The sequence below is a fragment of the Oncorhynchus keta genome, chromosome 1, assembly GCF_023373465.1.
Source record: "Oncorhynchus keta strain PuntledgeMale-10-30-2019 chromosome 1, Oket_V2, whole genome shotgun sequence".
Lineage (NCBI taxonomy): Eukaryota > Metazoa > Chordata > Actinopteri > Salmoniformes > Salmonidae > Oncorhynchus > Oncorhynchus keta.
This window is the reverse complement of record NC_068421.1, coordinates 49,299,513-49,323,847: the sequence shown is the minus strand read 5'-3', so window position 1 is coordinate 49,323,847 and position 24,335 is coordinate 49,299,513. Positions and strand designations below refer to the sequence as shown.

The following is a 24,335-nucleotide window of genomic DNA, read 5'->3' as shown; positions in this document are numbered from 1 at the left end:
TCACGACAATCACAGGTAAACATTAAATAAAGGATATTTATAAAAATATTGAGTGGTAGTGCACACTTGAAGTCGTAACTTTCTACTCCATTGGAAAAATATTTTTAAAACTATGTATTTCAACACCCTAACAAAAGCCTGTGTTTACACAGGACAAATATAGGTAGAAGGAAGGCATTAAAGAATGGACATGCTTGAATCCCGTACGGAAGATATCCATAATACAGAGATCTAAGCTAGAGCTACCCTCAGCCTCAACCTATTATCCATGATATAATGCACTGTCTATTGGAAAATGCTGTAGAGACCATTAGAACCTTTGTAAAAAAAGAAAAGAAATCAGCAGATACTTTTCCTCCAGTTGATTGTAACACTCAAACACATTAATTGTTTTCACATCTGCATCCGGGGGACCAGAGCCGTAGCGTTATCAAACAGTATTTTTTTTTAAAGGAAAGAGATGCCTCACCTTTACGTGCAGTATGTTTAAAAAATATATATTTTTTAAAATTTAAGAGCATCTCTACTCTGGTTGTTTTGAGGAATAAAAATGCCTATATTTGATTCTGCCATTATACATTACATACAAATTGTAAGGCAAGCAAAGTTTGAGATTGATTGAAATCCAGTAAATGATACTGTGACGACTTCTCTCGTTCTAGACTGTGAATCAGCTGGGTCACGCTCTGCACATGGACGAGAGTCTGGACGCAGGCTGCCTGGTCCGAGTATTTTGGCCCAAGACCAAGTGTGCCCTGCTCAGAGACGATCTGGTTCTCGTAGACAGGTACGGCAACGGAATGCTGCCAATGACCCCACTTGACCTCCATTTACACCGCTGGTCCTAAGAGTAGGGCCCTATAAAATCCACAATGTGGAGAGCACGGACGGAATCACAGAAACCAGACATTTAAAATGTAATTCAACATTGTTTAAAAATGTATTGAACTTAGTAGGGAATAAACTAAATGTATTGGAAATTCATTAATTTTCCCAAGTTTATGTTAGGACATGAACAGAATGCATAAGTGATTGGTATTTCCTGCAACTTTATGAAGAGGTAACGAGAATTCCCCCTGTCTGTGTATGTGCTGTGCGCGTATCTACCACATTAGTGATGATGCTAATGAAAAATCCTCTGATAGATGGCAAGGCTTTCCCAAAAACCTTCTCAATGAAATGTTAACTACAAAGTAGGCTGTGCTTACCTGGCAAAAGGATATCATGATTATTTGCATCTATCCAGTAGTTATTTGTTTTGCAAACTACCATCACCGTTGCTACAAAAACACAGCTAAATGTAATTTGTATTGGTGCCACTTGTTAAAGCCACTTCAATCAGCGTAGACCGGTTAAAGGAGGATTTTTAAGCCTTGAGACAATTGTGACGGATTGTCTAAGTGTGCCTTTTAGAGGGTGAGTGGGCAAGACAAAATATTTAAGTGTCTTTGAACAGGGTATGATGGTGGGTTTGTGTCAACTGCAGTGCTTCTGGGTTCTTCACGCTCAACAGTTTCCTGTTGGTCCACCACCAAAATGACATCCAGCCTACTTGACACAACTGTGGGAAGCATTGGAGTCAACATGGGCCAGTATCCCTGTGGAATGCTTTCGACACCTTGTAGTGTCCATACCCCAATGAATTGAGGTTGTTTTGAGGGCAAAAATGGGGCTGTGCAACTCAATATTAAGGTGTTCCTAATTTTTGGTATATTCAGTGTATACAGGGTCAGTGCCAATGGCACTGGATGGCAGGGAGCTCGGCCCCAGTGATGTACTAGGCTGTCTGCATCCCCCACTGTAGTGCCATATGATTGAGGGCTGTTGCCATACCAAGCAGTGATGCAGTCAGTCAAAATGCTTTCAATGGTGCAACTGTAGATTTTTTTTTTTGAGGATTTGAGGGCCCATGCCAAATCTTTTAAACCTGAGGGGGAATGGCTGCTGTCGTGGCTTCTTCACGACTGTTTCCGTATGTGTGGACCATTTTAAGTAATTAGTCATTTGGACACCAAAGAACTTAAATCTCAAGACCCATTCCACTGTAGCCCCCAACGATGTGGATGGGGGCGTGCTCACCTCCCCCATTTCCTTTAGTCCACGATCAGAGCAAATCAAAGTTTATTTGTCACGTGTGCCGAATACAACAGCTGTAGACATTACCGTGAAATGCTTACTTACAGGAAATGCTTTCAGTGCAAAAAAGGGTATTAGGTGAACATTATGTAAGTAAAGAAATAAAACTACAGTAAAAAGACAGGCTATAAAAGTAGTGAGGCTATAAAAGTAGCGAGGCTACGCACAGACACCGGTTAGTCAGGCTGATTGAGGTAGTATGTACATGTAGATATGGTTAAAGTGACTGCATATATGATGAACAGAGAGTAGCAGTGGCGTAAAAGGGGGGTTGGCGGGTGGCGGGACACGATGCAGATAGCCCGGTTAGCCAATGTGCGGGAGCACTGGTTGGTCGGCACAATTGAGGTAGTATGTACATGAATGTATAGTTAAAGTGACTGATCCTTGGTCTTACTATAGCTAGATATGGCTTTATACATTTACATTTAAGTCATTTAGCAGACGCTCTTATCCAGAGCGACTTACAAATTTATAGCTACATATACACTATTGTATATATTTTTTATTCAAATAAACACTGATGCGCTGTGTATGGGGATCACCTATCAACTGAACAGCGATAAAAGCCTGAAGAAGTGAACCTGCGTGAATCTGTTTTGCTTTCCTGTGTCCCTGTATATGACGATTGCAATTGTAGCTATGCCATACGGTATGATCTGAAGTATTGTTAAATAGCCTAACTAGATTAGCCGTCATCCACCGGTGTCCCAAGTCCCATGGGAAGGATTGACCATCAATAAGCAGAGGTTGACTAAACTGTAATACTAGGAGAAGTTATGACCATGACCTTCTAACCCTATCCGCCATCTTCTTTAGCCCTGGGACAGATGTCACGACACAGCTGGACAGCTGGATCGACAATTTCTGCCTGGACGCCGACGTCTTCGTGCTGGTGGCAAACTCAGAATCAACCCTCATGAACACGGTAAGAGTGCTCACAAGCTGATCCTCCAGGTGGTACCTAGACAGATCTGACCAATCACACATTGTATTTCATACATGTGCCGAATACAACAGGTGTAGAATTTACAGTGAAATGCTTACTTACAAGCCCTTAACCAACAATGCAGTTATAAGAGTGTTAAAGTATCTACTAAATAAACTGAAGTAAACAATAAATACAATTATAAATAAGGAAATAGAGAATAACAAATAATGATAGAGCAACAATAAAATAACAATAGCGAGACTATATACAGGGGGTACAGTGTTGATGTGCGGGGGCACAAGTTAGTCGAGGTAATTGAGGTAACAAGTAAAGCGATAATGCTTGGCTTTGTGCTTAGGGTCTTTGTCCTGTTGGAAGGTGAACCTTTGCCCCAGTCTGAGGTCCTGAGCGTTCTGGAGCAGGTTTAAGGATCTCTCTACTTTGCTCCGTTCATCTCTCGATCCTGACTAGTCTCCCAGTCCCTGCCCCTGAAAAACATCCCCACAACATGATGCTGCCACCACCACCATGCTTCACCATCAGTGGTAGAAAAAGTACCCTATTGTCATATTTGAGGAAAAGTAAAGATACCTTATGACTCAAGTAAAAGTGAGTCGCCCAGTAAAATACTACTTGAGAAAAAGTCTAAAAGTATTTAAGTATATATACTTAAGTATAAAAAGTAAGTGTAATTTCAAAAATATACAGTGCCTTGCGAAAGTATTCGGCCCCCTTGAACTTTGCGACATATTGCCACATTTCAGGCTTCAAACATAAAGATATAAAACTGTATTTTTTTGTGAAGAATCAACAACAAGTGGGACACAATCATGAAGTGGAACGACATTTATTGGATTTATTTTTTTATTTTTTAACAAATCAAAAACTGAAAAATTGGGCGTGCAAAATTATTCAGCCCCTTTACTGTCAGTGCAGCAAACTCTCTCCAGAAGTTCAGTGAGGATCTCTGAATGATCCAATGTTGACCTAAATGACTAATGATGATCAATACAATCCACCTGTGTGTAATCAAGTCTCTGTATAAATGCACCTGCACTGTGATAGTCTCAGAGGTCCGTTAAAAGCGCAGAGAGCATCATGAAGAACAAGGAACACACCAGGCAGGTCCGAGATACTGTTGTGAAGAAGTTTAAAGCCGGATTTGGATACAAAAAGATATCCCAATGAGCACTGTGCAAGCGATAATATTGAAATGGAAGGAGTATCAGACCACTGCAAATCTACCAAGACCTGGCCGTCCCTCTAAACTTTCAGTTCATACAAGGAGAAGACTGATCAGAGATGCAGCCAAAAGACCCATCATCACTCTGGATGAACTGCAGAGATCTACAGCTGAGGTGGGAGACTCTGTCCATAGGACAACACTCAGTCGTATATTGCACAAATCTGGCCTTTATGGAAGAGTGGCAAGAAGAAAGCCATTTCTTAAAGATATCCATAAAAAGTGTTTGCCACAAGCCACCTGGGAGGCACACCAAACATGTGGAAGAAGGTGCTCTGGTCAGATGAAACCAAAATTAAACTTTTTGGCAACAATGCAAAACGTTATGTTTTGCGTAAAAGCAACACAGCTCATCACCCTGAACACACCATCCCCACTGTCAAACATGGTGGTGGCAGCATCATGGTTTGGGCCTGCTTTTCTTCAGCAGGGACAGGGAAGATGGTTCAAATTGATGGTAAGATGGATGGAGCCAAATACAGGACCATTCTGGAAGAAAACCTGATGGAGTCTGCAAAAGACCTGAGACTGGGACGGAGATTTGTCTTCCAACAAGACAATGATCCAAAACATAACGCAAAATCTACAATGGAATGGTTCAAAAATAAACATATCCAGGTGTTAGAATGGCCAAGTCAAAGTCCAGACCTGAATCCAATCGAGAATCTGTGGAAAGAACTGAAAACTGCTGTTCACAAATGCTCTCCATCCAACCTCACTGAGCTCGAGCTGTTTTGCAAGGAGGAATGGGAAAAAATTTCAGTCTCTCGATGTGCAAAACTGATAGGCATACCCCAAGCGACTTACAGCTGTAATCGCAGCAAAAGGTGGCGCTACAAAGTATTAACTTCAGGGGGCTGAATAATTTTGCACGCCCAATTTTTCAGTTTTTGATTTGTTAAAAAAGTTTGAAATATCCAATAAATGTCGTTCCACTTCATGATTGTGTCCCACTTGTTGTTGATTCTTCACAAAAAAATACAGTTTTATATCTTTGTTTGAAGCCTGAAATGTGGCAAAAGGTCGCAAAGTTCAAGGGGGCCGAATACTTTCGCAAGGCACTGTACTTAAGTATCAAAGTAAAAGTATATAAATAATTTCACATTTCTTATATTAAGCAAACCAGACAGCACAATGTTCTTCTTTTTGTAATATACTGATATCCATGGGCACACTCTAACACTGACATAATTTACAAACAAAGTATTTGTGTTTAATGAGTCCACCAGATCAGAGGCAGTAGGGATGACCAGGGATGTTCTCTTGATAAATGTGTGAATTTGAAAATGTTCCTGTCCTGCTAAGCATTCAAAATGTAATGAGTACTTCTGGGTGTAAGGGATGTGTATGGAATAAAAAGTATATTATTTATTTTAGGAATGTAGCGGAGTAAAAGTAAATTGTCAAAAATGTAAATAGTAAACCCCAACAAACTACTTATGTGGTACTTTAAAAGTATTTTTACTTAAGTACTTTACACATTTGTTCACCGTAGAGATGGTGCCAGGTTTCCTCCAGATGTGAAGCTTGTCATTCAGGCCAAAGTGTTCTTGGTTTCATCAGACCAGAGAATCTTGTTTCTTATGTATGGTCTGAGTACTTAAGGTGCCTTTTGCCAAACTCCAAGCGGGTTGTCATGTGCCTTTTTACTGAGGAGTGACTTCTGTTTGGACACTACCATAAAGGCCTGATTGGTGAAGTGCTGCAAAGATGGTTGTCCTTCTGGAAGGTTCTCCCATCTCCACAGAGGAACTCTAGAGCTCTGTCAGAGTCATTATCGGTTCTTGGTCACCTCCCTGACCAAGGCCCTTCTCCCCCGATTGCTCAGTTTTGCTGGGCGGCCAGCTCGAGGAAGGATCGAGGTGTTTACAAACTTCTCCTATTTAAGAATGGTGGAGACCACTGTGTTCTTGGGGACATTCAATGCTGCAAAAATGTTTTGATGTTCTTCCCCAGATCTGTGCCTTGACATAATCCTGTCTCGAAGCTCTTCAGACCATTCCTTTGACCTCATGACTTGGTTTTTGCTCTGACATGTATTGTCAACTGTGGGACCTTATATTGACAGATGTGTTCCTTTCCAAATCATGACCAATCAATTGAATTTACCACAAAAGCACTCCAATCAAGTTGTAGAAACATCTCAAAGATGATCAATGGAAACAGGAAGCACCTGGGCTTAATTTTGAGTCTCATAGCAACAGGTCTGAATACTTATGTAAATATTTATTTTATTTTATACATTTGCAATAATTTCTAAAACCCTGTTTTCGCTTTGCCATTATGGGGTATTGTGTATATTAATGAGTAAAAAATGTAATTTAAAACATTTTAGAATAAGGCTGTAACGAAACAATGTGTAAAAAAATCAAGGGGTTTTAATACTTTCCTAATGCACTCTGTTCTATGAAGCAACAAATGAGCAAAATTGTTCTTCGAACAACTAGAAGGAATTGTCAACATATTTCAACAATGTTTTCAAGAAAATCTGTGCATATTAAGCAGCTTGTACCCAATTGTCATATTGGAATGATGCCTCTTTTATCTAAGGGTATTACATTTGAACTAAGTGTGAGAATTGGTATGTGAACTGACACACTAAAGGAAGTGTTTTCTTGTGAGGAAGGAGAGGTTGTTTTCTTTCCTATGCTTGTTATAGTCTAGGATAGGGCAGTCTCCATTTTGTCCAGCACTCAGGACCAGCTCTGTTTGTCTGCCGAGGCATTCACAGAATGTCAGGGCACATAGTCAATCACCGAGCTCGCTCGTTATCTGTGCCAAATCACTCTTTGAATAAGCACCCTAGGATACCCAGCCTCTGTTTAATTAAATCATAGAACCCTATATATTTGAAGTACTCTATATAGTAGAAATGCATTATTTGACTGATAATACCTTGCTCTTGGACAAACACAATGTCTTATTCAAGTGAATGAGCACTTGTTCTAGCTAAGTTTAGTTTTTGAATGAAACTCAACTGTTTGATAAACAACAGACAATAACAGTCTTTCAATGAATGGAGCCCTTCTCTATCGAATTAGCCAATGACCTATCTTTGTGACACTTGACAAAAGCCCTTGGCACATCTCCTTCCCGTATAGACTGACTGAGTCTGTGTGTGTGTGTGTGTGTGTGTGTGTGTGTGTATACTACACGTTCCCTATTGTATTGGAGTGTTTATGTATGTGGGTCACCTCCACACACAGACTGTATGTACACAGTACATTGGGACACCTTATCTCTGAATTGTGGCTAAAGGTTAAACACTTGCCACAGTCTGGTGTAGTCGGTAAAGTTTTAGACTCCGGACCACATACGTCCTTGGCAACCGGGTTTTCGAGCCCCACCTCGACCAACTGTCTCTGCCTCCTCCTCCAATATCTATCCACCGATTTCTCTTCCAACTGTCCTGTCAAATTAAATCAATAAAATTCTCCTTATGATATATATATATATATTTTTTTTTTTAAAGTAAAGGTTAACACAGCACTTTGATATTAGTAAGGCTGTTTCTTTGTTGGTGCGCTAACTATTTCTGACCATGCATTTTTTTTGTGTGTCCTCCAGGAGAAGCATTTCTTCCACAAGGTGAACGAGAAACTCTCCAAACCTAACATCTTCATCCTCAACAACCGGTGGGATGCCTCGGCCAGCGAGCCAGAGTACATGGAGGATGTGAGTGTCTTACCAACAATAACGGGGCATTAATACATTTTTTGAAAGTTCAGAATAGAAGAATTAGCCACTGGTGCTGAAATAGGGTTGAGCAGTATCAAGATTTTCATACCTTTTTATTCTGTTCCTGTACCGTACCTGGGCATATGGTATTACCGGCAGTACAGACAAGGGGATGCTATTTAAAAAAATATGTGCAGTTGAAAGTCAGAAGTTTACATACACTTAGGTTGTAGTCATTAAAACGTATTTTTCAACCACTCCATGAATTTATTGTTAATAACAAACGATAGTTCTGACAAGTCGGTTAGGACATCTACTTTGTACATGACACATGTAATTTTTCCAACAATTGTTTACAGACGGATTATTTCACTTATAATTCACTATCACAATTCCAGTGGGTAAGAAGTTTACATACACTAAGTTGACTGTGCCTTTAAACAGCTTTGAAAACTCCAGAAAATGATGTCATGGCTTTATAAGTTTCTGATGGGCTTATTGACATCATTTGAGTCAATTGGAGGTGTACCTGTGGATGAATTTCAAGGCCTACCTTCAAACTCAGTGCCTCTTTGCTTGTCATCATGGGAAAATCAAAAGAAATCATCCAAGACCTCAGAAAAACAATTGTAGACCTCCACAAGTCTGGTTCATCCTTGGGAGCAATTTCCAAATGCCTGAAGGTCCACGTGTACTATTGTTTGTATAGATGAACAAGTATAAACACCATGGGACCACACAGTCATCATACCGCTCAAGAAGGAGATGCGTTCTGTCTCTTAGAGATGAACGCACTTTGGTGCAAAAAGTGCAAATCAATCACAGAACAACAGCAAAGGACCGTGTGAAGATGCTGGAGGAAACAGGTAAAAAAAAGTATCTATATCCACAGTAAAATGAGTCCTATATCGACATAACCTGAAAGGCCGCTCAGCAAGGAAGAAGCCACTGCTCCATAACCGCCATATCAAAGCCAGACTATGGTTTGCAACTGCACATGGGGACAAAGATCTTACTTTTTGCAGAAATGTCCTCTGGTCTGATGAAACAAAAATAGAACTGTTTGGCCCTAATGACCATCGTTATGTTTGGTAGGAAGAAGTGGGAGGCTTGCAAGCCGAAGATCACCATCCCAACCGTGAAGCATAGGGGTTGCAGCATCGTGTTGTTGGGGTGCTTTGCTGCAGGGGGGACTGGTGCACTTCACAAATGATGGTGATCCTAACTGACCTAAGACAGGGAATTTTTACTAGGATTAAAGGTCAGGAATTGTGAAAAGCTGAGTTGAAATGTATTTAGCTAAGGTGTATGTAAACTTCCGACTTCAACTGTATATTTAGTATTGTTTTATTTATAAAGGATCACTTTTTTTTAATGTTTCATAATTTTAAAGAAATTCACTGAGGAGAAGATCCTCCCCTTCCTCCTCTGAGGAGCCTCCACTGCCATATATGGCATATACAGTATACCACTCAAGCCTCGAGCTGAAGTGCAAATTACGTTTATGACTCCATGAGTGTTTTTGTTAGTGCTATGTGGTAATGTTGTAGTAATGATGCAGTAACGTTTCCCACTACAGGTGCGGAAGCAGCACACGGACCGCTGTGTCAACTTCCTGGTGGATGAGCTGAAGGTAATGGACCGGGAGCAGGCGCCCAACCGCATCTTTTTTGTGTCGGCCAAAGAGGTGCTCAACTCCCGCATGCAGCGAGCTCAGGGTATGCCAGAGTCCGGTAAGCCCCGCGGTGGTCAAACCAGGAGGCTGTGGGCGTGTCGATGGGTGGGTAGGCAAGCGGGTGTGGATGTGTGTGTGTGTTGATGGGTGGGTAGGTGTGTGTTTTGGTGTCCGCAGTGGTCAAACCAGGTGTGTATTGTTGTAGGTAGGTAGTAAGGATGTCACAAATAGTTTTTTCTTAATGTTTAAACGGCCATTTTTTGTGTTTTCTGGTAAAACAATCCGAAACAATCTTAAAATTCCATGTGAATTCACAACGCAGCTGTGCTGCTGCCAGCACCGGTCTCACGCTGCATCCCTTTTCGATGGTTAAGCATTGCTCCTGTACTACCATTACTGTCCCTCAACTCCACCACGCAAAGTTCGCATTTCCTTCTCATTTAACTTCTCAAAGTATTGCCATACAGGATTTTGCTGCTGTCGCTCGCCTTTCTCTGCCATTTTTCCAACTGTTAACGACGATGACGTAGTGAGAGTCGACTCCAAAATAATTGATTCCTCGATTCCTTACATGTCGATACCCATTTCTGAGTGTCAAGATACCAGAATCGACTCCTAAGATGATGTATTTTTATAACGGAGGAGACTGATTAGTAGCCATACTTCCGAAAACACAAACACTTGCATCTTTCAGTGCACCAGTGAGGGATGGAGAGAGAGGGAGGGGAGGGGCACAGTATAGGCAGGTCGGCCACCAGGCAGAACTGTGCACTAGGCCTATCTATCGGCAATCAAAATCTCAGTGCTGTATCTCACAATTTGTTGGCTTGCAATGTCTCACAACTTCAGTAAAACAGGGCCTATCATCAACAAATAGGCAAGATGCAACACTTCACGGTCACACACAGTATATGCGCATGTGTACGGGTTTGATTCACGCTGTCCACAGCGAGGTAGCCAGGTCTTAGTTGTTGCGGAAATTGACCCACTCTGCCTTTTACAGTTAGTTAGGCTATAACACAGAAAATACGTTTTGTGATAACTGCGCTGTGATTCAAATTTTGTGGGGGGAAAACAATTAAGAATTGTTGTTAACGTTAAGGATCCCAATTTCGTTTAAGCGTTCACACCTCTAGTAAGTAGTTCAGTGGGCAGTGTCGTGGAAATTCAGTACTGAGAAAGATTTGGTAATTTCTTCAAACAAGCATCTTTATTTAATATCGATTTAATTATTGCAGTAATGAGTCTGGTCGCCCCCCTTGAGTGTTGGACCGAGTAACCTAACCTTTACACAAATGCAGAGTACTATATGTAGCTGGCACTAACAATGCTCAGTCATGGTTGGTTCAACCCCCCTCATGCAGACCAAGGAGCATCATAAGCCACTCTGGGTTCGTCCTGTTATCTGCACGTGGGTTGTTGTCTTAACCCCACCTCTGCTTAGTTTCCCAGATGCAAGGATTATTTTGAGACAGTGAGGAATTGTTCTAACTCCTCCTGGCTATCTCTGATAAACCCACCACATCTTGTCTATGTAATGCAGTCTTTAACTCATTTGTCAGCTCAAGCCATCTCCAGTGACCATACAGCCCAGATTAGCTGCAGGGAACTAGAGTGGAGCCCATGAAAACACAGAATTAAGCAGAATTGTCCTATTTGTTAATTATTAATTGCTCGGTTTGGGGGTGTGTTCATGGCTGTATTAGTGACAGGTCAAAGGTTGTGTCCTGTCCACACTGTGTGTGCAGAATGCCTTCTAGGCCTCCCCAAATTAGATCCACAGTGTACTATCTAAACAAAACATCCCCAGCCAAGCTAGAAAACAATCAAACTAAAACTACCCTATCAACTCTGGCTAACACCACCCTACATGGGATCAAGTCACTTATGCAATCCATTGGCTCACATGCTCCAAAATGACCTTTCGTTTGAGTGTTATGGTGAATGTGGTCTTGCGAGCTCTGCTTTTAGCCTGGCATCTTCTCTCCACCTGGAGAGTAATGGATTACACATAACAAGGATTACATAATCTGATGGGGGAAAATTTAAGTATCGTGAATCATGCATTCCTGCTTGGACATACAGTATTTCTTGAGTCACACCATTTTAGTACACTTTGAATGAAGCACATTGAATCGGTTTATATAAGATCATTAAACTAGAAAAATAAAATGCCTGGCCCCACAACAAGGTTTTGGTGCAACCAAATCATCGTAGGAGTTTGAAGCCAAAATGGCAGTGTGATACACTCCGTTATGGAGAGATAATGGTGCTGTGATGTGGTGATCTTTTGTTTGACAGTGTGCCGCTTTCTCAGGTGGAGCTTTAGCAGAAGGCTTCCACGAGAGGCTCAAGGAGTTCCAGAGTTTCGAGAGGATATTTGAGGCAAGTTCTAGTGTGTGCGTGTCTGTTTGTGTGTGTGTGTGTGTGATGTTTAACGCCACTCGTTCTCAGCCTCAAACATGGAGATCGTTTAATGATTAGATGCAACGTCTCCAACTCCTCTGAAATGTATATGAAAACCCCACAGTATGAAGTAATTCATTTCAAATTAAATGGCAGAACTACTTAGGATTATTATTATTTTTTTCAAAATGAAGTGAAATCGGTGTGTAGTCCAGTCAAGCCAAACACCATGGCTCCTCAGTCAAACTCACTCTCTCTCTGAATTCTCCTTCCTGGCTTTTGCCAGTGTGACACTGGACTTAGTTTTGGAGCGATCTGGGAGGATGGCCAGAACTGGCACTTATCACATTTATCTTCTAGTGACTAGGGAAAATAAATTGATAGTTACATGTCACAATAATATTAAATTGATATTTGACTCCACTCATTTTTTTTGCCTCTATTGGTAGTGCCAAAACGATTTAATTTTTCATCCAATAGTTTGTTCTCCATCTATTTAAATAGTGAGCCAACATGTTTTCAGCACTTTTATTTCCCTGACTGATCAAAACTCATTTTCTCATGCTCTCCCGTCTCTCTGCAGCAGACATATATAGTGAGCAATGTTTGGACCATCAAATTGCAATAAAATCACAGTATCGAATGGAAATGCATATAGAATCGCAATACATATCATATCGGCACCTATCGTAAGGACCCTGGCAATTCCCAGCCCTGTTATCTTCCTCCTAAAGTGACAGAGATTTTCCAGGGGCACCTGCTCAAGCACAATGGTAGCTGCTGCTGTTTGTGGATGTGTGCGTAGAGAAATGGTATAGAAAAGATTTGCAAGAGAGAATATTCTGTAGTTATGCTGCCTCATACCGTTTACCTCTTTATTGGGTCGGACACCTAAAGGAAAAACTGTTGAATAGGATGTTAACTAGATTCTGTCACATGCCACTACAGATGTGAGTGGTGAACCATTCTAATCACTCTATTTCTATGATCCTGTGCTGCGAGAGAAACCTGTAGTCTCGACCTCCAACTCATCTCCGAACTACTAGTCTCTCTCCACCAATCGCGAGTCGCCAAGCCGGCGCCTCAGAACCCCTGCTTAGGCCAATCAATGTGCACATTGCCATCAATCTGCGTCTTCATTGCTGAAGTCTAGATTTGCTTAGGCGAGGATCATCTGTTTCTTTCAGTTACATTTTCATTCTGTTCACCCTGTCTCATGTTTGATTCTGTTGCCTGCATTTAGTATTTTCTGAGTTGTTTTAAATAGTAATCCTCTTTTCTTAGGATTGTTGTTTCTTGTGTTGACTTTTGTTCCTATGATTTTGCTATTGCTTCATTGAACACGTTACTGTGAACCTAGAACCAACGGGGCTGTGGGACTCTTGATACAGAGCTGCTGACGGCAAATGCCTTTTTTTTTTCTCCTTCACATTCTTAAATTGCTTCAGCAGTTGTCTATCTTGTCCCCTTTCGTCCCACCACCACTGTGTGTGTCGCCACCCTGTGTGTGTGTTTCGCAGACCCCATTCACAGTGACGTGTGTGCTATTATATGGCCTCGCAGGAGTGTATCTCGCAGTCAGCAGTGAAAACAAAGTTTGAGCAGCACACTGTAAGGGCCAAGCAGATCACTGAGACAGTCAAAGCCATCATGGATGCCATCAACATCGAGGCGGCAGAGAAGAGGTGGGTGTCCCCCGTTCCATCCCCGCATCACTCTGTTCTTTCGGGGTGGTCTTCTGTTTAATCGTTGCCAAATGTTCCTGCAGCACTTTTACATTTTATTACAATTCAATATTTTTATCCAATGAATATTACGATACCTTAGTATCTGTTGTAATAGCAGTTTAGTCGTATGCTATGGACATTGGATCGCAATCCGTGTACTTCCTGGTGGAAGCACTGACTTCCTGTGTCTCACCTTACCACTTCCTGTCTGCCGTATAGAGTGGCCTCATTGGAGGACCGTGAATACCAGATGGATCGTCTGGAGTTTGTGAAGAACCAGCTCAGCCTGCTCATAGAGGACATCAAGATGAAGATCAAGGACATTACAGAAGAGGTGGAGAGCAAGGTAAATCACGCTATTCTGATAACATGAATTTTTTTCCAATGTTTGTGAAATATGCCCGTCCTAAGCCTCTTAACAGTGCAGGGAAGCACAACTCTGTCCCTCCAGGGTCATACTGCCAACTACAATTTCTGGATTTATTACAGCCGTAACTCAATCCATTCCAAGGGTTACCACAAGTGGTGCACATTAAAAATAAAATTAAAACATTTTCCCCAGGCACTAATACAACCGTTTTCTCTAGGTATCTAGCGCCATGGGCGAAGAGATCTGTCGTCTCAACGTGCTAATTGAGGAGTTCCACTCGGACTTCCAACCCTCGCCCCACGTCCTCAAGCTCTACAAATCGGTGAGTTTGATTTTGCGTTACACCAAAGACTGCCACGGCGGACACAGGTCTGCTTTCTATGGCAGCTTCTCCTTACATTTACATTACATTTAAGTCATTTAGCAGACGCTCTTATCCAGAGCGACTTACAAATTGGTGCATTCACCTTATGACATCCAGTGGAACAGCCACTTTACAATAGTGCATCTAAATCTTTTAAGGGGGGTGAGAAGGATTACTTTATCCTATCCTAGGTATTCCTTAAAGAGGTGGGGTTTCAGGTGTCTCCGGAAGGTGGTGATTGACTCCGCTGTCCTGGCGTCGTGAGGGAGTGTGTTCCACCATTGGGGAGCCAGAGCAGCGAACAGTTTTGACTGGGCTGAGCGGGAACTGTACTTCCTCAGTGGTAGGGAGGCGAGCAGGCCAGAGGTGGATGAACGCAGTGCCATTGTTTGGGTGTAGGGCCTGATCAGAGCCTGGAGGTACTGAGGTGCCGTTCCCCTCACAGCTCCGTAGGCAAGCACCATGGTCTTGTAGCGGATGCGAGCTTCAACTGGAAGCCAGTGGAGAGAGCGGAGGAGCGGGGTGACGTGAGAGAACTTGGGAAGGTTGAACACCAGACGGGCTGCGGCGTTCTGGATGAGTTGTAGGGGTTTAATGGCACAGGCAGGGAGCCCAGCCAACAGCGAGTTGCAGTAATCCAGACGGGAGATGACAAGTGCCTGGATTAGGACCTGCGCCGCTTCCTGTGTGAGGCAGGGTCGTACTCTGCGGATGTTGTAGAGCATGAACCTACAGGAACGGGCCACCGCCTTGATGTTAGTTGAGAACGACAGGGTGTTGTCCAGGATCACGCCAAGGTTCCTTGAAATTGAAGCTTTGTCGCTAATGTAACAGACTGAGCATTTAGGTTAGGACCATCATGACTCTAACACAGTAGTAGTGACCTCTTTTTCTGTGACCGTTCCATGACCATTCTTTGACTGTTCCATCTCTGACCATGTCCTGCGGTTGCCCGCCCTCACCCTGTGTACAGGATCTACTGAGCCATATTGAAGAGGGCATGGGCAAAAACCTGGCCTTCCGCTGCTCCAATGCCGTCAACGCCTCCCTGCAGTCCTCCCAGAGAGACATGATCGGTAGGTAGTTGGTGCAGCACGTAACACCACCCCATAAAACAGGCTGTGTTTAGGCTAGCCCTGGTCATGATTAGCCTGGTCCCACATCTGTTAATGCTGTCTTCCCTACTCTTATGGTCAAGAGTTGGCATGACGACACAAGCAGATCTGGGTTCAGGTTTGGTCATGACACAGGCTCATAGGCTCACGATCCCGTGTGTGTGCCCAGGCAACCAGTCATAAAGCAGATTGACAAAGATCTAATGGACCTCTATGAAATTACTTTGAGGGAGTAAACCAATTGGTTGAGGAAAAGTACGCCCAGCGCACTTCTCACCCATTTATTCCTCTCAGATCATTGTATGTATAGAGACGGTCATGGAAAGGAAGGCCCTGTTTTAAACCCTACCTTATTTTATGTAATCTAACACAATTGGGTAGGGGGCCTATTCAGAGGGTTCTACTACATAGCTTCCACTGATCCAGTTCTGTCAGATCTCTGAGGACTGCAAGGAACAAGGGAAGCAGGAAGTATTTGGATCAAAAGTCATCTAGACGATTTCAGTGACGTCACCTGACTTGTTTGTTTCCTTCCTTGTTTCTCCCCGCCACCAGAGAGTATGCAGCCTCTGCTGCCCCCTGCTGTTCAGAGCCAGATACAAACGCTTGTGCCAAGCCGCAAATTTGACCTGAGCTACAACCTGAACTGCGCCACGCTCTGCTCAGACTTCCAGGAGAACATTGAGTTCCAGTTCTCAATGGGCTGGACGGCACTGGTCAACCGCTTCCTGGGGCCTACCAATGCAAAGCGGGCCCTCATGCTGGTCGACAGGAACTTCCAAGTAACGCAGGTAAGACAGGAAGAAGTTTCCCCAACTTACAGATCTAGGATCTGCTTTCCTTCCCACAGTCCTAACCTTAACCATTAGTGGGGGAAATGTAAAAATGTCTCAGGATCAGGGTCTTGGGGCAACTTCTCGTTATTCCAGTAAAATACGAAGGTGAGAAATTATGGGGATGGGTACTTTGGTAAAATGTATGTATGTGGGCACCCCATGACGTTAGTGGATTTGGCTATTTCAGCCACACCCGTTTCTGACCGTTGTATAAAATCGAGCACACACCATACATACTCCACAGACAAATATTGGCAGTAGAATGGCCTTACTGAAGAGCTCAGTGACTTTCAACGTATCACCGTCATAGGATACCACCTTTCCAACAAGTTAGTTTGTCAAATATCTATCCTGCTAGAGCTGCCCCGGTCAATCGTAAGTGCTGTTATTGTGAAGTTGAAACGTCTAGGAGCAACAATGGCTCAGCCACGAAGTGGTAGGCCATACAAGCTCACAGAACGGGACAGTCAAGTGCTGAAGTGGGTAGCAAATAAAAATTGTCTGTCCTTGGTTGCAACACTTACTACTGAGTTTCAAACTGCCTCTGGAAGCAACGTCAGCACAAGAACTGTTTGTCAGGAGCTTTGTGAAATGGGTTTCCATGGCCGAGCATAACCCTAAGATAACCCTGCGCAATGCCAAGCGTCAGCTGGTGTGGTGTAAAGCTTGTGGCCATTGGACTCTGGAGCAGTGGAAACTGGAGTGATGAATCACGCTTCACTATCTGGCAGTCAACGGACTAATCTGGGTTTGGCGGATGCCAGGAGAACTTTACTTGCCCCAATGCATAGTGCCAACTGTATAGTTTGGTGGAGGTGGAATAATGGTCTTGGGCTGTTTTTCATGGTTCGGGCTAGGCCCCTTCGTTCCAGCGAAGGGAAATCTTAATGATACAGCATCCAATGACATTCTAGATGATTCTGTGCCTCCAACTTTGTGGCAACAGTTTGGGGAAGGCCCTTTCCTGTTTTAAGCATGACAATGCTCCTGTGCACAAAGCAAAGTGCATACAGAAATGGTTTGTTGATCGATGTGGAAGAACTTGACTGGCATGCACAGAGCCCTGACCTCAACCCCATCGAAAACTTTTGGGATGAATTGGAACGCCAGACTGCGAGCAAGGCCTAATCGCCCAACATGAGTGCTCGACCTCACTAGTGCTCTTGTGGGTGAATGGAAGCAAGTCCTCGCAGCAATGTTCCAACATTTAGTGGAAAGCCTTCCCAGAAGAGTGGAGGCTGTTAGCAGCAAACGGATGACCAACTCCATATTAATGGCCATGATTTTGGAATGAGATGTTCGACGAGCAGATGTCCACATACCTTTGGTCATGTCTGTCGTAGCTGTAGTGTGATATGATATACGACTAATAATTGTTAATAGTCTTGATGCTGGTCAACAAGAACTTTCAGGTAACCACAGTTGAAACGCATGGGTTAGATATAATACACACTAATCAATATGTTTTAGTGTGTAATGGATAATGTAGAGTAGACCGGATGTCGATACCACTTTTAAAATACAGTTTCAACCAAACCTGTCATTCTCCAATATTAGGCCTGTGAACTTATTCTTCCCCTTCATATTCTGGCCTAACTGATATGCTGATATTTGTATATTTTGAATTCAAACATACATAGATACATACATACATACACACACGCACCTACACACACACTGATAGTTCACCAGTGAAACAATGGAGAAATTCAAATGAGCTGAGAGCTCCTTTCCTATAGTACATTGTCCCAATAACATCCCTGGTATAGGATAAGGTGCATTCAGAAAGTATTCAGACCCCTTGACTTTTTCCACATTTTGTTACATTACAGCCTTATTCTAAAATTGATACAAATTATATTTTTCTCTCAACAATCTACACACGATATCCCATAAAGGATAAACAGTTTAATTTTATGCAATTCAAAATTGAGCTCAGGTGAATCCGGTTTCCACTGATCATCTTTGAGATGTTTCTACAACTTGATTGGAGTGCACCTGTGGTAAATTCAGTTGATTGGACATGATTTGGAAAGGCACACAACTGTCTATATAAGGTCCCACAGTTGACTGTGCATGTCAGAGCAAAAACCAAGCTATGAGGTCGAAGGAATTGTCCGTAGAGCCCATAGACAGGATTGTGTCGAGGCACAGATCTGGGAAGGTTCCCAAAACATTTCTGCAGTGTTGATGGTCCCCAAGAACACAGTGGCCCCCATCATTCTTAAATGGAATAAGTCTGGAACCACAAAGAGTCTTCCTAGAGCTGGCCGCCCAGCCAAACTGAGCAATCGGTGGAGAAGGGCCTTGGTCAGGGAGGTGACCAAGAACCCGATGGACACTCTGACGGAGCTCCAGAGTTCCTCTGTGGAGATGGGAGAACCTTCCAGAAGGACAAACATCTCTGCAGGCATTCTACAAATCAGGCCTTTATGGTAGAGTGGCCAGACGGAAGCCACTCCGCAGTAAAAGGCAGATGACAGGCAACTTGGAGTTTGCTAAAAGGCACCTTAAGGACTCAGACCATGAGAAACAAGATTCCCTGGTCTGATGAAACCAAGATTGAACTCTTTGGCCAGAGGAATGTCTAGTGGAAACCTGCCACCATCCCTACGGTGAAGCATGGTGGTGGCAGCCTCATGCTGTGGGGATGTTTTTCAGCGGCATGGACTGGGAGACTAATCAGGATCGAGGGATAAATGAATGGAGCAAAGTACAGAGATCCTTGATGAAAATCTGCTCGCTCAGGACCTCAGACTGGGGTGAAGGTTCACCTTCCAACAGAACAACGACCCTAAGCACACAGCCAAGACAATGCAGGAGAGGCTTCAGGACAAGTCTCTAAATGTCCTTGAGTGGCCCAGCTAAAGCCTGGACTTGAACCTGATCAAACATCTCTGGAGAGACTTGAAATAGCTGCGCAGCGACGTTCCCCATCCAACCTGGCAGTGTTTGTGAGGATCTGCAGAGAAAAATGGGAGAAAGTCCCCAAATACAAGTGTGCCAAACTTGTAGTGTCATACCCAAGAAGACTCGGCTGTAATCGCTGCCAAAGGTGCTTCAACAAAGTACAGAGAAAAGGGTCTGAATACTTATGTAAATATGATATTCCCGTTTTTTATTTTTTTATTCATGCATTTTCAAAAATGTCTACTTTGTCATTACTGTGTCCCTCCTTCCTGTCCTGTTAAAGATGACACACTCCCTGTCCACCACGCCCTCCAGTGGCCCCTCCAGTGTGGCGGTAGCACATCCCCAGGACGCTGCGCTCTCCCATGAGGAGCTGATGATGTCCATGGCCACCAACCTGGCCTCCCTCACCTCCCGCACCTCCATGACTGTGGTCATCGTTGGAGGAGTGGTGAGTAATAGTACTCCCACCTAATCTGGCAACCCGTTTGTCATTATAATGGGCTATACAGTACGGACCATGCTCTATACATGCATCCATACATCTCAATCCATCTTAAATTAAGTGACAAAAATAAATCCTTTATCTAGACTATTTGATTTATAGTATAGATATATTTAGCACACACTAAAATAAAATATTTTTCTACGAGAATCCTGGTATATTGTATATGTACGGCTCTATACAGATGTGTAACCAACACAACAGATGTAGCTGATTAATATGGGTGCTGCTTCCCATACAGAGTTCCACTACCAAAAAAATTAAAACCACCTCTCTCTTACCCGTGTGTGTGCTAGGTGTGCCGGACGGTGGGCTGGCGGCTCATAGCCCTGTCGGCCTCCATGTACGGCCTACTCTACTTGTGGGAGAAGCTCACATGGACCACCAAGGCCAAGGAGCATGCGCTCAAGCGCCAGTTTGTGGACTACGCCACAGAGAAACTACAACTCATTGTCCGCTTCACCAGTGCCAACTGCAGCCACCAGGTCCAGCAGTAAGTACAGGCTGTATTCTGTATAAATGCCATTTCTGGGAATAAAGATCAGCTTAAAGGGGGAAGTTCACTCTAAAATCTAGGTTTGTTTCTATTTTAAACCAGTTTTGAGTTATCGAAAGTGGCTGACAATCAGTATTTCCATGTTATCAGATCCTTTTGTGTGCATTAGGACACGAGTTTTAAAACTGGGGTCAGTTACTGCAGGTGGTCCCTCAATTTATATTATAAACAAAAACAATATACAGTACCAGTCCAGAGTTCGGACACACCTACTCATTCCAGGGTTTTTATTTATTTTTACTATTTTCTACATTGTAGAATAATAGTGAGACATCGTCACTATGAAATAACACATATGGAATCATGTAGTCATCAAAAAAAAGTGTTAAAATAAATCCTAATAATAATAATAATATGCCATTTAGCAGACGCTTTTATCCAAAGCGACTTACAGTCATGTGTGCATACATTCTACGTAGATTTTATATTTGAGATTCTTCAAAGTAGCCACCCTTTGCCTTGATGACATTTTTCCCCTCTATTGGCATTCTCTCTTGGAAATATTTGGACATTTTATGTGAAAAATGTTTTCATGACTTGCGTAACTGCAACAGAATACCATCGTGAATACTATTTTTATGTCTCTGCGTCCAGTATGAAGGAAGTTAGAAGTAGTTTCACTAGCCAATGCTAACTGGCGTTAGCACAATGACTGTTCATCCGACTCTGGGGAAGTAGATAAATGGCTTCATTGCCAAAATCTCAAACTCCATTTTAATATGGAGGAAATTAGTCATTGGAGCTAATTACAGCTAAACTGTGTAGAATTGCTGTAAATTTGCTTCAAAGCTGCAACAAAGCTACATATTCTCTCAGTTGAATGAAACAGTTTGTAGAATTGCTGAAAAATGTGTTTACAACAGCAACATTTTATCTATGGTGCCAAGATACATTTCTAAGTTTTACACTTCCTCTTCCAATGAACTCTGGGCAGGTCATAATAATGACACTTGTCTACCAAATCGATTCATTTTAAAATGTTGATTAGCCTCCTTTTACTTGCCATTTATCATTCACCTAATGATAAGACATGACGTTTTTGTTTATTTTGCTAACGTTTGATGGGTCACCGGTTTGCCTGGGCCCCTGCTCCTTGCATTAGGACACGCCAAACTTACCCTAGTAAAACTGACTATCCTACCGATCCTCGACTTCGGCGATGTCATCTACAAAATTGCTTCCAACACTCTACTCAGCAAACTGGATGCAGTTTATCACAGTGCCATCCGTTTTGTCACTAAAGCACCTTACACCACCCACCACTGCGACTTGTATGCTCTAGTCGGCTGGCCCTCGCTACATATTCGTCGCCAGACCCACTGGCTCCAGGTCATCTACAAGTCCATGCTAGGTAAAGCTCCGCCTTATCTCAGTTCACTGGTCACGATGGCAACACCGATCCGTAGCACGCGCTCCAGCAGGTGTATCTCATTGATCATCCCTAAAGCCAACACCTCATTTGGCCGCCTTTCATTCCAGTTCTCTGCTGCCTGTGACTGGAACGAATTGCAAAAATCGCTGAAGTTGGAGACTTTTATCTCCCTCACCAACTTCAAACATCTGCTATCTGAGCAGCTAACCGATCGCTGCAGCTGTACATAGTCTATCGGTAAATAGCCCACCCATTTTTACCTACCTCATCCCCATACTGTTTTTATTTATTTACTTTTCTGCTCTTTTGCACACCAATATACGGCAATATACATTACAAATCATTAAAATCCAGACAGAAAATATTTACACAAGAAGCAATCTAATATCTGTGCAATCTAATACCTGTACATGCCCATCTGATCATTTATCACTCCAGTGTTAATCTGCAAAATTGTAATTATTCGCCTACCTCCTCATGCCTTTTGCACACAATGTATATAGACTCCCTTTTTTTTCCTACTGTGTTATTGACTTGTTAACTGTTTACTCCATGTGTAACTCTGTTGTCTGTTCACACTGCTATGCTTTATCTTGGCCAGGTCGCAGTTGCAAATGAGAACTTGTTCTCAACTAGCCTACCTGGTTAAATAAAGGTGAAATAAATAAAAAATAAAAAAAATCTACAGGCCTCAATCCCAGTACAGTAACTTATGTTTGAGCCTCGTATATAGATGTTTCTAAACACTCTGGCTTTATGAACCGATTCACTACTGATGTGTATTAAGTGCAAAAATCTGCTGAAAGCCAAATATATGCACCTCTTGCTACCTTCCGCTCCCCTCTTTTCTGTGAAGTGGTGAATAAATAAGTGATAGAGCGCTTTGACCTTTGTTGCCCAGGGAGATGGCCACGACCTTTGCGAGGTTGTGTCAGCAGGTGGACCTGACACAGAGGGAGCTGGAGGGAGAGATCAGCCGATTGACTGCTAAGGTCCAGACTCTGGAGACCGTCCAGAGCCACTCCAAGACCCTCCGGTCAGTCTAGCTACCTCCAATGTCTAGTGTCACCCCATACCTTTTCCCCTTGCATAGATCTATTGCCCCCCTCTTAAAACATTTACATCCCCAATGCATTTGATTTAACATTTTGATGCTTATGGTGCTTTGGTAGTCTCTTTCTTTCCTAGAAAAATATATCGTCACATTTTGGCATTTATTCACCATTGGCATATTTTTAACCTAACTTCCATTTCCCCTGAAAAAGAGAAGTGTGAACTCTGCTTGGGTGTCTTTATAAGCCTGCTCCAATAGGTTACTTCACTGTTGGTTGTATTGAGGGTTCAAGGTCAGAGATATGCCATTTGAACTGAATGTGTGTAGTTTTTTTTTTATAGTTTCACTTGAGGTGAACAGCATTCATTTGTCAGTAAACCTCAACACGGTTCATTTGGATAGGCATTTTCACCTCATTATAATTGGTTGTACATCATTAGTGTGCCAATAGATCTTGGTCTATGTGTAAACATCTTTTTCTATATATTTTCAGGCACAAAGCCACAGAGTTTGAGAGGCAATTGGAGGCTTTTACAGACCAGTATCTGAATCCCCATAAATGATGGACTGGGTTTCTCTCTCTGGCTCTACTGGCTCCCCTAGCGACTCAGTCCCAGCAAATGGAATTGACTCCCCCCCTGACCTCCCCTCTCCACTCAGAGAAAATAGGTCCACCCTCGACAATATTGCTCCCGGGATTCCCCCACCTCCGAACAGATGTTTCTCTTAAGAGATTTGTTGAAGTGTGTCCAGTCTTCCACACACTTTAGAAAAGGACTTTGCAGAGAACAAACTGCCCATTAGTTCAACAAACCAAACTGCCTGTAACACAAATACAAACTCTGTGTAACTGTGTGAATCAGTCGTGTGAATACAGTTCCGAAGGTCAGGACATAAACTTGGTTGGCATGAGATTGAAGGTTGGGTGCTGTAGCCTGTACATTGACACTACTGCTCTTATAACTGTGAATATGCCTTTCACTAACTCCTGAAGAGTGTGTGTGTGTGTGTGTGTGTGTGTGTGTGTGTGTGTGTGTGTGTGTGTGTGTGTGTGTGTGTGTGTGTGTGTGTAAAAATGTAGGCATGTGATTTTCATTCAGATCTGAATTTGTTCTGGTTTACACCATTGTAAAAAAAAAAATAAAAAAAAAGTTTTACATTAAAATAGAATTGTGTGTGTGTTTTTTGTGAAGGACCTACATAAATGGAAATCCATTTGAATTCAGAAAAAAACTATCAAAATTACTAACGTCCGGCTGATGGTGTTTTGATAAATAGAAGCAATGTATAACTTCCTCTGCCGTTTCAACTAATTTGACATGTCATGAGAATACATTTGAACAATCTCCACTTTGTAAAAAAGTGTTTTCCTTTCATGATGAATTTGAATTGAAATGCATCCTGATTTACCTGAATCTATTAAAATAATATTCTATGTCATTGATTCTGTTTGTTAT

General features: G+C 42.6%; 1 protein-coding gene across 2 annotated transcripts in view; it reads left to right on the top strand.

Moving 5' to 3' along the window:
* The window catches only part of LOC118386918 (mitofusin-1-like), a 28,974-nt gene extending 5,029 nt beyond the window's left edge, over nt 1–23,945 (top strand). Inside the window, exons 5-18 of one of the 2 annotated variants that reach the window (XM_035774935.2) lie at nt 663–787; nt 2,956–3,064; nt 7,878–7,985; nt 9,568–9,706; nt 11,981–12,048; nt 13,633–13,754; nt 14,016–14,142; nt 14,384–14,488; nt 15,504–15,606; nt 16,201–16,436; nt 19,675–19,842; nt 20,193–20,389; nt 22,726–22,860; nt 23,372–23,945. In XM_035774935.2, coding sequence (XP_035630828.1) covers nt 663–787; nt 2,956–3,064; nt 7,878–7,985; nt 9,568–9,706; nt 11,981–12,048; nt 13,633–13,754; nt 14,016–14,142; nt 14,384–14,488; nt 15,504–15,606; nt 16,201–16,436; nt 19,675–19,842; nt 20,193–20,389; nt 22,726–22,860; nt 23,372–23,441 — 1,812 coding nt within the window. In that variant the 3' untranslated portion in view covers nt 23,442–23,945. Of the gene's footprint in view, nt 1–662; nt 788–2,955; nt 3,065–7,877; nt 7,986–9,567; nt 9,722–11,980; nt 12,049–13,632; nt 13,755–14,015; nt 14,143–14,383; nt 14,489–15,503; nt 15,607–16,200; nt 16,437–19,674; nt 19,843–20,192; nt 20,390–22,725; nt 22,861–23,371 lie in introns of both variants that reach the window. The other variant, XM_035774923.2, reaches the window with a different exon arrangement.
* The last annotated feature ends 390 nt before the right edge of the window (nt 23,946–24,335 follow it).